Consider the following 15,255-nt stretch of genomic DNA (forward strand, 5'->3'; position numbering starts at 1 on the left):
TGTTGTAATACTCTCTGTGAGAAAGGAAATATTACCAATAGATGGCACTGTGATTCTATGACTCAGGTGTTATTTATGTTTGCAAAGTGTCGTAATGCTATTTGTATATGATGCTTATTAATTTTAATCTCACTGTGTGACATTTTGGGGAAATTTATATAATTGGTTTATTACTATTACGCTGTTTCTGAGACTCAACACTTTAAGTTACATGTATTTGTCCAAAAAATGCATCCTTTGTCATCAGGAGTGCTATTTTAGAAAAAAAAAAGAATGATTGCAATGGCTCCTTGTGGACTGCAGACTACTACAGAGATGGAATTAAATTTCACAACATGTTTTTTGTCTTTGCCAGTTCAGTGAGTGCTTTAACATGACCTTCACTTTCAGCAGATATTATACTATGTTCACATATGGGGTGATTAAACCCAACTAAAATTCCAGGCTGGATGTGGCTCTAAGCAGCCTGGTGTAGTAGTTGGCAACCCTGCACATAGCAGGGAGGTTGAAACTTGATGATCATTGTGGTCCTTTTCAACCCAGGCCATACTATGATTTTATGAAAATTACTATTTCAGACAAACCTCCAGTTTATAAAACAACTGATGGAATTTGAATATTTTAATCTGCTTTATGAGCAGTGGGATCTGGCAAAACAATAAAGCTTTAGAACACCGTTTTACATTAGCATTTACAAAATACAGCAAACATTTTTCTCTATGTATTTACATAAGCAAAGATACAAGTATTCAAAATAGAATGCATCTCACCATTTGCCAGTAATTACATAAGTACAGTGCATGATCAGCTGGATGGGATCGATACTTAGGATGCTTTACCCTGAAGTGTATAAAGTATGCACACCAGCTTAGGAGATACATGGTGAGCTTCATGTCTTTGGGCATTTCTCAGATGCAGTCTCAGCAGTAATAAAATGTAGAACTGCTCAAAAAATTGTCAGTTAAAGCATTTTTCAGATGCAGCAGTTCTGTTAGATGTGGATGTGACAGACTGACTCGTCATGCTTTTCCTGTATGGCAGGGGAAGGCCCTGACCTCTGATCTAGTCAGTGTGAATGTCTCTTTTCTTTTCTTCTTCTTTTTTTTTTCCTGGAAATTTTCACAATTTCCATTCTGGTCTGATGCAAAATGAAAACACTCACTTTTATTTTACAAGATGGAGTTGTTGCTCTGAAGCTGGTCATATCAAACAGTTGTGTTCGTCCCAAGCCTGTCAACAAATTCTGGTTGAAAATGGCTGAACTTTGAGATCTGGCAGCAGTATCATGACTTATCATTGCCATCTCCTGATTAACAGCCTCCTGCAGAACTGGTACGGTGGGTGCTACAAATTCAGACTTGACTCTGTCATCATCCCTAAGGCAAACCACAGAGAAAAAATCTATTAAAATTTCGGTGCGAAGTGGCAGAATCGGTCCTTCCAAAACTGTCAGATATCTTCATAAGGAGCTGGAGATTGTGGTTTTCATTTGCTGCACATTCCTGGCTTAGAGAGGTTTCTTGGGCAGAAGCTGCTGCTCTCTCAATAAAGCCATCTATCTGAGTGCTAGCAGTGTTATAATCTCTGGCATCAGATATCCCCGCTTCTAACCAAAAATAAATGTTATGTTGCCTCCAGCTGTTAATTAAAGAAAAACTGTCAAGTCTCTTAGGCCCCAAACACAGGTTTTGTTTTAATAAGTGGGAAAGGATTTCATGTTCAGAGTTCTAATGAAACATCAAGCAAGTAATTGAAACCCTTTCTGTTTGCATTGAAACATTCCCTGTCAGTATTTGCAACCTGAGCAATTTCACATTGTGAAAGAGGAACAGAAGGTGAAAGGAAAGAGAGATGGCAGGCTGATTTACACTGCCATGTGGGTGAAATGCAGATGGTAAGCAGAGAGCATCGGCAGTGATGTGTAATGTTCAGCAGCAGCTTATTAAGAGCAGCTGAGTAGGGGAGACTGTGCTGAGCAGCAACAGGAGATCTGGAAGAACTGAGCTGTGGAAAAGTGCAGGGTGCCCGTATACATTTTATGGTACACAGGTCAGCTCTGCTCCCTGACACAGATGGTCAACAGGACAAGGGCTCTCTGTCCCTTACCCTCATTTCTCTTGAAAGGACTTGAAAGAAATGCAACAAAATTGTACTAAAGGTAGCATTTCCCTCCACTTTTACCAGCACCTGTGTTTCCTTTCCCCTCCTTCTTGGGTTACTTCGATCAGTATTCCTCATTTGAAGGCAATCTGGTTTGGTGCCAGATCCAGAGCTCCCTACTCACAGGACTTAGGTTTTATTGCTCCCTACCTTTCCCCTGGAGTTCTCAAGGGTGAATTCTCAAAACCATCTTCCATTTGCAGAGAGGAGATGTCTGGGCACCAGGAGGTTCTCAACACCGTGTTCTGTGGGGTACCCTGGAGTGATGCTGGCTGGATGGTGTAATAAGAGCTGGTGGTTGGCCTTGGCTCAAACCTGCTGATTTAGGGTCTGTATCAAACTCCTTAACAAATACTGTTAAGTGGGTTAACTTAACCCACTGTTCCCACCTGATTCGTAGCTGTCCTTGTGCTCAGCTATGTTTTGCAGATTCCCCATGAAATCCCTTCTCTGCCTGTGTGGAGCTGTGAGTTTGCACTCCTCTTGTAGTGCTATGAGGGAATTGGGAGGGTATAGAGAGGGAGAAACAGTGAGCTGATTTTTCCTTTTGCTAAAGCTCTTGTGCTTTCAGTCTGGTGTCCAAATGTTTGCGTCAATCATCTTGTTGAGCACAATATATGGTGTACCAGTTGATATGTCATGGGATCCAAAGGTCCCAGTTTTTGGGTGGTAACCATTAATGGCCACATGCCCGTGAATGATGTGCTGTGACCTATCCCATCCTATCCATATTCTATGGAGGAAACTGTCCCCAAACCCCATCAGATTTAGTTAACTTACTGGTAACAGGTAGAAGAATAATAAAAGTGGCTGCTTGGAAATCAGCTGAACAACCACTCAAGGTCTAAGTCTTCTTTTACCACAGAATTCAATATTTTAAATTGAAGGTCTTCCTTTTCTGAGCCAAACCCTGCCGGATGAATAAGATTTGTTTACCTCCCCTTCTTTACCCTAGTGGATATTTAATTCTTCTACAGAAACTGATCAGCTTCAAGAGAAGGACTTGTTAAATGATGAAGGCATTGGAGTTTGGCTTCTGGATAGGTAGTACTATTTTTACAGATTGGACAGGATCTGAAACTGGAATGCATCCTACTTATGACCGTAAAATTCATGTAATGAATCAAATGCTTGGACTGAAGTTTTGATGCAACGTTTGTGCTTCTGCTCTCCAGCACAGTCCCACTAACTTTAATTAAAATGTCCACGATGCCTGAAAGTCGTCACACAACATTCTTCCAGAAAATGTATTTGATGTTCTTTATGTAATGCGTCCTGCCCTTGGAGCTGTGCGGGTGAAATATGGTGCTGTTGATAAGTCCTGGTATTTTAAAGTGGGCCCAATTTGCCCAAACATGTTTCATTAAGGCTGAGTCCTAGTAGTGCAAGCTACCTATCATTCCTGAGCAATCCTACCATAACAGCAAAACAGCGAAACCAGGGAAAAAAAATTTGAACAAGTAGAAGGTTTTGAATAATTCTGACTCTATGAGCACAAAAAAGAAATCTAGAAGGACACCTTCATAATGGCCTTTTTAACCAAAGAGAAATGGTGAGAGAGAATCTGCTGAAACCTTTCACTAAAGGATTTTCTCATGCAAAACTTTCACTGACATTATTTAAATCAAGCTCTGCTGGAATCAAGCAGAGGCATGGAATCATTCTTGAAATTACTTAGCAGTCCTGTGCTTGATTTTCCACTCTTCTATCACTTCACTTCCCTGTCAACAGCAGTGGGAAGGAGCAGAGAATCAAGTCCAATAATGACTTTTGAAAAAATTACTTTCAAGTTTTATGTTAGAACAGATGAATTTTTTAGAATGGAAATAAAGTGCAAGATGTGAAATAGAAGATTAAGAATGGTGATAGAAACAAGGGATCATTCAAGTATAATTTACTTCTGAAGACTGCAAATTTGAACTCAGAACAAGTGGCGGAAATGTCCATTAACATTTCAGAATGGTCACTTGGAAGAAAAAAACAGCCATAAAAACAGTTACCAAAATTTCTATATAATTCATCTATACAGGTTTTAATAGATTTTTCTTTAATGCTTTAAAACGTATTTTAAATATATATTAGTAAATTAACCATCATTTTATTTAAAGTTTCATAAAGTGCTCATTCAGTTAATGATAAGAAAATCCCACTGCAGGAAAATGAACTAGCTGGAGCCTACCCTGCAAGGAAATCAAAGGACAGCTTAGCTTTCATTTGCAAAGAGAGGAGAAATGCGTAGGTTTCTTTGCAGCCCATAATTATAATACCAGAAATTGCATTTTTTTTTTCTTTAAGAAATATATCCCTTATATTATTAAAAAAATAATTTTAATAAAGCCTGTGCTTAAAACAGCCAAAGTACTGTATGAAAAAAAATTGCACATTTAATACCATTCCACCCTGCTTTTCATCAACAGGATAACATGAGGCGTATGTGATGTTACTGGAGGGTCTCTCAGACATGGCTGATTTTCTTGCACTCTCAGAGCATCTCACCACGAGATGAAATTCTCAGTGTATGCTTGGGGTTGTCATGGCAGCTGCCAACAGCTGGTAGAGTCACACGCCGCTGACCTTTTCGTTCCCTGGACTGATGCTTCCCTTTGAGGTACCATCCATATGGCGTATTCCAATCTTGACCATCGAATAATCCTTGGTCATCAATTTTGCCTCTTTTTTCAAACTCTTCATTTGAGCCAGGTGGAGCTGGCTAGAATTATACGCAAGCGCTGGGATAGTATTCACCAAAATCAGCTGGAAAGGTTTCTTCTCCTCCTTGTAGCGACACTGAATGTAACGAGAGAAAGCTGAGCGGTAGGTCTTATTGAACAACGTATACACAAGTGGGTTGACAGCTGAAGAAAGGTACCCAATCCAAACAAATATGTTAAGTAGCCCATCAATGACTTCTTCACTGCACGACTCCTTACAGATTACAGCCATCACATTGGTGATGAAAAACGGGCACCACATCACAACAAACAGAAAAAAGACAATGCCAAGGACCTTGGAAGCCTTCTGCTCATTGCTGATGGATTGCATGGTTCTCCTCCCAGAGGTCCCCACGTCCCTGTTCAAAGAGCGCTGGAAGAGTTTCTCTGAAGAAAGGGAGCTCTGAGGGAGGAAACTAAAAGAAGCAAACTTGGTCTTTGGGCCAACGTCATTCACGCACAGCATGGCTTCTTTCTGCAGTGACTTGATAGTTAAAAAATAAGTGACCACCATGATGGTTAGAGGGATGAAGAATGCCGCAAAGGAGCCTACTAGCACAAAATTCTCATCTGCAAGAAGGCAGTGGCCTTTCTTAAACACTTTGGAGTCATCTTGCAGTCCAAAGACAGGGATAGGCATGGAGATACCTGAAGGTGGGTTAGAGAAAGGGAAGGTTAAACACAGAAACAAAAAAATACCATTTTCCAATCTTTAAGAAGAATTAAACAAAACAACCTTAACTGTGCACAGATTATTTCTTAGAGTAATAGTGATAATATTAAAGAAATAGTAGTTACAGAGCGTAAATGATTGCTAGCAGGTAGAACCATGATTGACAGATGTCCCAAGGCAAACTCATTTTACAGGGGCAGGGAAAACTTTGTATTTTAAGTTTTGGTAGCAGCATGATACAACTCCCATCCTTGGGCCACTTTTCATGGGGCCATGCTAAGAAAGGATGCAGTGTGAAATGTTGATCCTGTGGATTCTGAATCTGGTGGTTTGTGCATTCGAAGACCCCAGCAAAGAAGAGCAGGTGAAAAGCAGTAATGGCATTACACAGGATTCTGCAGTTACTCTGATCTCCATTCCCTCTCCCGTACACCTAAACTCATCCACTAGTAGGATACATCTCTTCCACCAGACTGCCACATAACGCCTGGTGGCAACAAAAGCATAAATTCTTATTCTTTGGTCTTGTCCCCTTGCAAAAAATCTCCACGTTTGACCTTTGGTCCTACTGCCTTGGCAAAGACTTCTCTCAGCTGTGATCAAGATGGTATCCTGTCTTTCTTTTCCAGGGTCAGAGTTAAGAGTTGTCTTATCTTGGACTGTTTTATTGTTATTATTATTATTATTATCATTATTATTATTATTTTTGAATGAGGATTAAAAGTGTCCTTAGTACTGTAAAATGCTGATTTTAGGAGGAAAGATATATATATATATATTTTTAGCAGGTCTGAATGTAATCATCCGCTGGGTTATTTTCTTCCCTCCCTGTAATCTCCATACAGTTGACAGTCTAAATGCTAAAAAACTTTCCATGGCAACAGCCAGAGGAAAGATGGGGACAAATTAAGCACTGAGAGACATGGATATGAGACAGCCTCAGAAGCAGTGCACCCTGCAGAGTGTCAGGATCCCTCTTGGGTACTGCCAGCCATCTACCGCAGGCTGCCCTCTGAAAACACAGCCCCAGGGGCATCGACAGCAGCATGAACCTCATCTTTCCCTGGAGTTTTTGCTGTGTTCTTGCTCTGTAAGGAACAGCAAAGCCAGGTGATGAAGTCCTTTCTCCTCACTCAAGTCCACTCAAACATTTCCTTGGGGACTTCTGCATATGCTGCTAGTGCCCATCTGAAATTGAACAGCTGCTGTTTGTTGTGCATCTGTTTTGTGGCTGTGTTTTTCTTTCCTCCCCTCCCCCCAGACGGATGCTGTCTCTTCAAGAGAGGCAATATTCAGCCAGCAAAAGGATGATGTGACATGAAGACAGCAAAAGTGAAGTTGTGATCATACAGCCCTGCTTGAACAAAAGCAGCTGGGAGTCCAAATCCTGTGGAAAGTCAGTGTCATTCAGGAGCCCCTCTGCATCTTCATGAGAAACCCTGGGTGTTTGGCTTTAAGGGAAAAAATGAATTAAATATTTTGTGTTCTGACTGACATGACAGCATGATAGTGTGCCCTCCTTTGTCCCTTATGCGTCCAAGAATGTCCTTTCTGTTTCCCAGATGAGTCCTGACATTCGTCTTCACATCACCAGCTCTTAAATGGCACCTGCCTTCTACCTCCCTTCCTCTTCTTCTTCCAACCCCAGTGCACAAACTGAGAGTCCTGTGAAAGCATGAGCTGTCTCTTCATTTCATGCATTAACAGTGCCAACAGATCTCCAATCCTGCAGGAAGGCTCTGCAGTTCAGGCACAACACAAAACAATAATTATAGTAATAATATTAAGCTATTGTTCTCTTCAAATGTTCCGTTCTTCTGGGGCTTCTGTAAGGCTCACTCTTTTTCTAAGCAGTGTAGCTTATTTTATCTGCACTGTTTTGCACTGAGTCATGGCAGTGCCTTTGGCCATTTTACAGGAGTACCCTCCTTATCTGCCCAGGGCAGAAACCAACGAAGAGCCTGCGGTATTGCTTTTTCTATTTCTGTTTCAAGGCTGCACAAGCCTACATGCTTGAACTTGAGCTTTGAGAAGGCAACATGTGAGATGCAAACTTGCGCTCCCAGGGCGAGGAAAGCTTCAGCAGCTCTGGGAAGCATCTTGCTTAGAAAAGCTGAAGTCTCAAAATCACAGAAACACGGAATTGTAGCAGTTAGAAGGAACCTCTGGAGATCATCAAGTCCAACACCCCTGCTAAAGCGGGTTCCCTACATTAGTTGCCCTTTGGCTGATGGCACCAAGGGAGAAGTCACCTGCAGGTGCCACACTGCCCAAATAGTTGAAGGTGATGAACACCTCTCAGGCAAGCTGCAAATCCCCCATTTATTTTATGGGAGGAGATGAAGGGATACTGAAAGCACCATGTTCCTAGCAGTACATCTCAGCTGTGTGGAAATATAATGCTACTCAGAGCAATACCACAGGTTTTCCTTCCATTTCTGCCCAACACAGATAACAGCAGGGCTGGTTTTTTTTTTTTTTTTTACAGTTCATTCAAGGACCTAGTGTGAGCTGCAGAGATAAAATAAGCAATGATATTGGCAGAGTAAAAAGATGCCTTTCATTACTACGAACCTTATGGTTCAGCTGAATCAAGAGTCATGGGAGAAGAGTCAGCAGCACTAGAAAGAGGAATATTGTAGTGTAATTGAAAGTTTTTTCAAGGAAAAGGCCAAAGTCAGTTACAACTCCTCACCCAAAACACTAGGGCAGCAATTCTCCATCTGCTTTGTTTTGCTGTGAGCATGTTCTGAAGAGCTAGAATCTCACATCCAGATTTCTGGCTTAAAAATGAGACTGATTGGAAATGAGCTTCAGATTGTAGCTGGAGTTTTCATGTCTCCTTGTGATTCCTTCAAGTGCAAAAGAGATGTTCACAGCAGAGCTAAAGCAGTTGCTGATAGCCCTACAGCCCTACAGCCACATGTAGTTGGCCACTGTGAAATCTGAAAATACCAGAGACACCACAGCTTGGTAGCAGGGAGCACTGACAGTTGTAAGCTGTTTTTTGTGTACTTACTAGTCCAGATGAGGGATCCTACAAGTGATATTGTGGCATTCTTGTGTGGAATAAATTAATTTCCAGCCCGACTTTTTTCATATCTTTGGGGACTAAGCTTCTTCTCTCCTAATGAAGTAGAGTTTGTGCCTTTTTGATGAGTGGCATGAAAATGGCAAATGTGCCCCAGTGAGGACAAAAAATTCAATGGCAGTTGCTCTTAAAATGTAAATAAAAAGAAACTTCCATGTGCACTCCAACTCCACCAATCTGAGGGGGTTTTTAAGAGGTATCACATGTGGCCATGAATGTCAGCCACATACTACTGAGGTCTGGACAAGATCGAACTCATACTGCAGACAGAGATAATAAAAGCTCCCAGCCTGTGCTTTATTCACGCATTCATTGATAAGTGAAAAATTTATGCTGATTCACCAGTTAACTTCATAATAAAAGGCACAAGGAAGCTCTTGGTACAGAATGGGAGCATCCATTCAAGCTCTGGAGGTACGTTAGCTACTGCATTTCCAGTTAATACTCCCACTTAAATCAGAACATTTTCCTTTGTGGACAAACCCTAAACATTATGTACCTCCAGTATAAGATGATTTATTTATACAACTTGATTTATACAGAGGTGGCTGTTTCAAACTCGATAGACTTTAATAAACCACAAGACAGAACAAAAACACTGAGGAAGGGTAATAAATCCTGTATTAAAACTCCACCGTTTGGGTACAACTTCAGAATGACAAAAGGCTCTTAAGAACACCAAAGGTTGAGAAGTAAAGCAATAGCATCCTTCCTGTTGTTCTCTCCAAAAGCCTGGTAAAACTGACAAAAGTTGATTTAGTGGTACACACTGCTGGCTTGCAAATCTTCAGAGGTGCACAGCAGCCATAAAACCTCTTCAAGTGGACAGCTAAACTAGGTTTGACACTGCCTTGAGCTGCTGAGATTATAAATGAATCAAAGCCAGAATATACAACATGCCCAGAAAACTGACAAACCTGGGCTACCTAGGGTGAAGAGAAGGAGGGGTAGTGAACATACAGTGTCAAGGTTCCATTCATAAAGTCTCCTTCAAGCAGAAACTGTAAGTCATGCTGCATGTCTCATTTTGATTGATTTGAATATAAATGAGCATTATTACGCACCCTAACAACTGTCCAAGGAATAGGAAATACCTTTAGAAATGTCACTACAGGACCTCAACAAAAGTCAGCACCTTTGTTCACCCCTGCATGAAAAAGATACGAAACCTTCCCAGCTCAAACTTTAGCAGTTGCATTGATTCAGACATATCAAGGGCCAAATCCTGCAGCACTGCTTTGGGGCAATGTGGTCATCACATTACTTTTAATATTTGGGACCAGAACAGTCACACGAAATAGGATTTATTTCTTTGATTTACGTGTGGATGTATCTGCTTGCTCCAGGAGCAGACCCCAGGGAATGACTTCGTGGGGGGACTGTAGGGGAACCATGTCTTCCTCTGCACATCAAGGATGTAAATGTGTCTGGATCTTATATCAGCTACCTGTGCACTTCCATTTACACATTCACAGGAGAGCCACACAGCCTGGCTTAATGTCTCTGCTTGACACGTGGCACCCAAGGAGGTAATTGTTTCCCTAGACCTGCAAACACTTAGCCGATTTCTGCATGCATCTGAAAGTGCTGTTTCCCAAATGACTCATCTGAAGTCATGACAAACCTTTCACTGTTGCAGTGTCATTGCTGCCCAAATTGTCCCAGACATATTGCTGAGAGCATGGTTGTGCAGTTTGCTGGTGGGTGGCAATACAGAAGCAGAAATTTTCACCAGGGAAAGAATATGTTGCAAAGCTGTGGGTATTTTGGGAGTCACCATGTGAGTCTCCATGTAACTCAGCATGAAAACTCTTCCTTTCTTAGTCAGGGTTCCCAGAATCTCCAGCAGGAACTTCTCCTTGGCAGATACACATGGTGGTGGGGATGGGGATGGGTGAGGAGCTTTCTCTCACAAACCCCTATGCTGTAATCCTTTCAGATGGATTTCCATGAGAGGTAAGCAATTCACAGTGCTGGTGGAGCATCTCCTTTCTGCATCCCAGAGACATCAACCTCAAAGGGCTGGAATTAGAGCAGGTCCAGACATTTTCCTTATCTTTGTCCATAGGTCAAGCCTAGTTTTTTGTTAGAGGACACACGCAGAGGGCTTCCTGTAGCTTTCCATTGGAACACTGTCTTTGGTAACGTGTTCTCTTTAATACAACCAAAAGTAAAGCTATGCTACATTTAATTTCATCTAGTTGGGCAACAGCTAATACCTGGATTATTCTATAAATTTTGAAATGGCTTTGCTGACGGGAGCTCAGAAAATCTTTTGGAAAGCATATTATTAAGCCTAGTAGGAGATATATTCAATTCTTTTCATGTGAAAAAAATTATTGTAAATCATCGTTCATAATAATATAATGCCATAACTGGTCTATTTCACTTTAGAAAAATAAAATCAGAAAAGTAGCGATGTCCTCCTGGTATATTTGTCGTTGGTGTTTTTGATCTTGAAGCCTATTTCTTAAAGAAGCCTATTTCTTAAAGTGCAGAGTTCTGTCTGTCCAAGTTAATTTGCAGGAGTGTGTTAATGATTTAAATAGAAACAGAATTAGTAGAGCAGTACAGAACAAGAATTGAAGGCCAGCTGCCTCTTTATCACCCCAGTGATTAGAAATCAAGGGCTCCAGGGTAGGCTGAGTTATGAGAGGAAACGGCTGATGGAGTTGCTTACTGCTTTGATATAATCCTGTTCCCTTACAAAATGTACGTGCTGTCCTATTTCCTAGATGCAGCAGGAATCAAACAGTGGGAAGCACTTTCCTTGCTTTCAATTCCAAGTGCTATTTCTGCCCTACACACCCCATACACACCCACTTGATATCTGTGTGGCAGGACAACTGTGTGTCCTTCATGCCTGGTCATTCTCATTTCCTTGCTGTATTTTCTCATCCTTTTGAGCATATAAGGAAAAAATACACATTTTTGCATTATAATTTCCAGTTGAGCTTCTCCACTTTTGCTGGTCCACTTTGCTCTTCATCTAGTGACATTATCTTTGCTTTGGGCAGAAGCTTCTGCCAGGGTGCTGACTGGCTCCCGGCAGCTATCTCAGATAAAGAGAAGTTGTTATCCTTCTGTGTAATATGATTATCCACTCACTAAGGGGACTAACAGAAGCCTACGCTTGTCAAATGACTAGGAAGAAATAAAGAATTACAAACATCCTGAAGAAATCTATGTGAGAAAGGATTAAGGGATTGAGGATTTCAGATTCAGATTCCATTCATGCACGCAACAAGGAGCAATGGGGAACAAAGCCCAGTTTGATTGATCAAGTTGAAATAGAGATCCTTGCTGTTGCAACAAAACCGTGTTACCTTGGTGGGTGTGCATGGGTGGCCTTCCCTTTCTGTTCACTATGATGGCCAGAAAGGAGGCCTCCAAGGCAAAAGGAAATGCTGGAGTAACCTGTGCTGCCTCATCATAAGCAAGGAGTCTCCCAGAGCTACTCCTGGTATCTAATTTCAGAATTGCTTTTTTTTTTTTTTTAGTTATTTCCTAGTCTTTCTTTGGTCCTTGCTTGCAAATCAAACATTAAGAAAAGACCACTAAGATTTTCTAGTCCCAACTGCCAGCCCATCCCCACCATGCCCACTAATCACCTCCCTCAGTGCCACATACACACAGTCTTGAACACCTCCAGGGTCAGGGACTCCACCACCTCCCTGGGCAGCCTGTTCCAATGCCTCACCACTCATCCTGAGAAGAAATTTTTCCTAATATCCAACCCGAACATCCTCTGGTTCAACTTAAGGCCATCACTTTTCACTTCTCTCGGGCCCATTTTAACTGAATCTCTGGTCTTTGTAGAGTAAAAGCCCTGAGTTAGCACACTGGTGACTTGTAGCACTGGGCACCTACGTGTAAAGTTCTCACTTCTAGAGACAGCAAAGAGAATAATGTTCTCCTTGAGCAGTGGAAAGCTCAGAAGATTGAGATAATTTATCAATTTATATAAAAATTTCCTTTTTAGATGACAGATATACTTCAATTGCAACTCCTTGTTTACTATAACATTTATATCAATTCAAGCACAGAATTTTCATAGCTTAATAGGAAAGGCCAAATTGACTGGGAAGTAAATTTTTGTACACAACGAAAGAATGGAATAACATATACCACATGCTGGATTCTTCCTCAGGTCTCCCATGGATTTGATGGATACTCCTTTCACCACGCTCAGCCAGATCTCATGGTTATTTTGAATATTTTAGTGATGTTAAGTCATGGAAAAAGTTGTCAAAGGCTCCAAGACTAGACTAGAGAATGTGACAATGTTTAGATAGAAAGTAGATCTCATTGTTTTGTGCAGATGACTGTGCAAATGCAAGTATTTATAAATGCATCTGCAGAGAAGAAGGTGGAAGCAAGAATGCATCTGAGTTTTGCTTTTGAAGCAGAAGGCTCCAAGGATATATAGGAGTTTAAAAACCAACACTAGAAAGAAAGATCCTGAACACTGTATTCTTCTTTACTGATTCATAGGAACCTACTCAACCTGATCTCCAATAAGGGGTGGTCATGGCTCTGTGATCCTTCTGGGTCCCTTCCAACTTGGGATATTCTATGATTCTATGGTGGCACATAGCATTGACGTGTTCACCTCGACAAGAACCATCCCTTTGCTCACAGGATGACACCTTAGCTCATCCTTACAGGAACCCACTCCATGTCTACAAGAAATATTTGTGATTCACAAGGTTGTGGCACCCTGTTACTGTGTCACATCTCAGATGATGTAACACTTACTTTTCCATGCTCAGTCCCATCTTCCCAGACATTGAGAACTTGTGGACAGAACCCCAGCCCAGCTGAGGCTGGAAGGGCCCTCTGTGTCCCTCTGTAGCAGCCCCTACCCCAGCAGGGACACCCAGATCAGTGTGCCCAGGGTTACATCCAGGTGACACTACAAGAGCCACAAGGAGAAAACCCCACAGCCTCTCTCGGTAGACTTTGGGCAGGGCCAGCCTAGATTTGCAAAGGGAAATGGGCTTTCTTTCTCATTAGCTCTCTCTAAACCTACTTTTTCCTTCTGCTTTATAACTGGGAAGTGCCTGAGGGAGGGGAGGACAGAGAGACCTGCCTATGACCTCAGGTGCATTTTCAAATCTCTTGGAGTGGAAAGCTGATGATTCTTTACCTCCTACTCATCTCAGAGGCATGTGGATACCATAATATATCACATTAAATGAAGTAGGGCTGAAAATAAGCATTAATTTCACATGGATACACACACATCTACAGATGAACACACACCTGCTGAACAAGCGTGCTGAATTTTCTAAATGACTGAGCTACGAGCTGTGTTTTCATGATCCAAAGCTTTTTATAACTTGCATCAGACTTGTTCTGACAGCTCTGTGTGTAGGTAGTTACGAACACTGTAACCAGTGGGCAACCTGATCTAGTGCCTGAACCAGAGGGATGCAAGGGACCTCAAAGATCATCTAGATCCCCTCCACACCACAGGGGTACCACTCAGGGGTACCCATTGCTGTGGAGGGGATCTAGATGATCTTTGAGGTCCCTTCCATCCCAAGCCATTCTGTGATTCTAAGACCAGCCCTGAAGATCAGTGGGGCCAGTGCTGTGAGACCATTAGCGTGAAGATTGGCAATGCATCAATGCTGCTGTATCTGTTATCTCAAACTGTCAAGTGGGCAGAAGAAAGGGCATAGGTTAGCTTCTGCAAAACTGGTAGCCCTACAGTTTGACAACAAAGCTTGTATTTTTGTATGGGTTTGGTGAGATCTCTTGGAGTCTTCTTGCCCCAGTGTCCTTTCCAGTAGCATTGCATTTCAGGTGAGGTGGGCAGGGCATGTGGTCCCATGTGCCAGTTCTACATGAACTTTGGTTTGCTCTGCACATCTGTCTGTGCTTCAGCCCCTGCCTCCAACCAAGGTGAACTTCCAAACCAAGCCATTCTATGATTGTATGATTGTATGATTGTATGATTCTATGATTCTATGATTCTATGATCAATAACACATTTTTCAGACCTTCCACCTGTAATTTATCTGCAGTATTATTTGCAATAACAATTTCTGGGTGAGATTGTGAGTATCCCAGAAAAATACAGCAGAGCAGGTCAAACCCGCTTTTCCCTTTTTGTGTGCATATCTAATGTTCTTTAAATCACATTGATGTTTTGAAGTTCCCTGTAGCAATGGCTTAATTTCACTTGGAAGAAGTTACAAATTTGTAGTTTTCACTGGCTTAGTGAACGTTACTCTTTGAAAAGCAAAAGGCTCCAAGTGGGATCAAATCCATCTGCTTGGGGTATTCCTCTTGTTTAGCAAATCACTTTTTTTCCTTCCATGTCAGGTGGCTTCCTGCCATGTTTGCTATTCAGCCCCCCAGGAGAACAGATTTGGGTATAATTGTACTTCAGGAATGAAAGACACACAACACATTTTTATCAAGACCTTCCCTGCTCACGTGTTATCAATCTGCTGTTCAGCTGTGAAGCTCCTGAAGGCTCCTCAGGGCTAACTTATTATACTCTACATGCTAAGCGTGCAGTAATGCTTTATAAAATATAGGAGCAATAAGCTAGAAATTACAGTCAGATCTTAGATATTCCACTATCATAAGCAACTAATGAGATGGCT

General features: G+C 41.7%; 1 protein-coding gene across 2 annotated transcripts in view; it reads right to left on the reverse strand.

Moving 5' to 3' along the window:
- Positions 1 to 450: 450 nt before the first annotated feature.
- The window catches only part of HTR2A (5-hydroxytryptamine receptor 2A), a 29,618-nt gene continuing 14,813 nt past the window's right edge, over positions 451 to 15,255 (reverse strand). For both annotated transcript variants that reach the window (XM_048957544.1, XM_048957535.1), the window contains exon 4: positions 451 to 5,519. In XM_048957544.1, the coding sequence (XP_048813501.1) occupies positions 4,720 to 5,519 (800 nt within the window). In that variant the 3' untranslated portion in view covers positions 451 to 4,719. The remainder of the gene's footprint in view (positions 5,520 to 15,255) is intronic.

This window comes from Lagopus muta, chromosome 1 (genome assembly GCF_023343835.1).
Source record: "Lagopus muta isolate bLagMut1 chromosome 1, bLagMut1 primary, whole genome shotgun sequence".
Lineage (NCBI taxonomy): Eukaryota > Metazoa > Chordata > Aves > Galliformes > Phasianidae > Lagopus > Lagopus muta.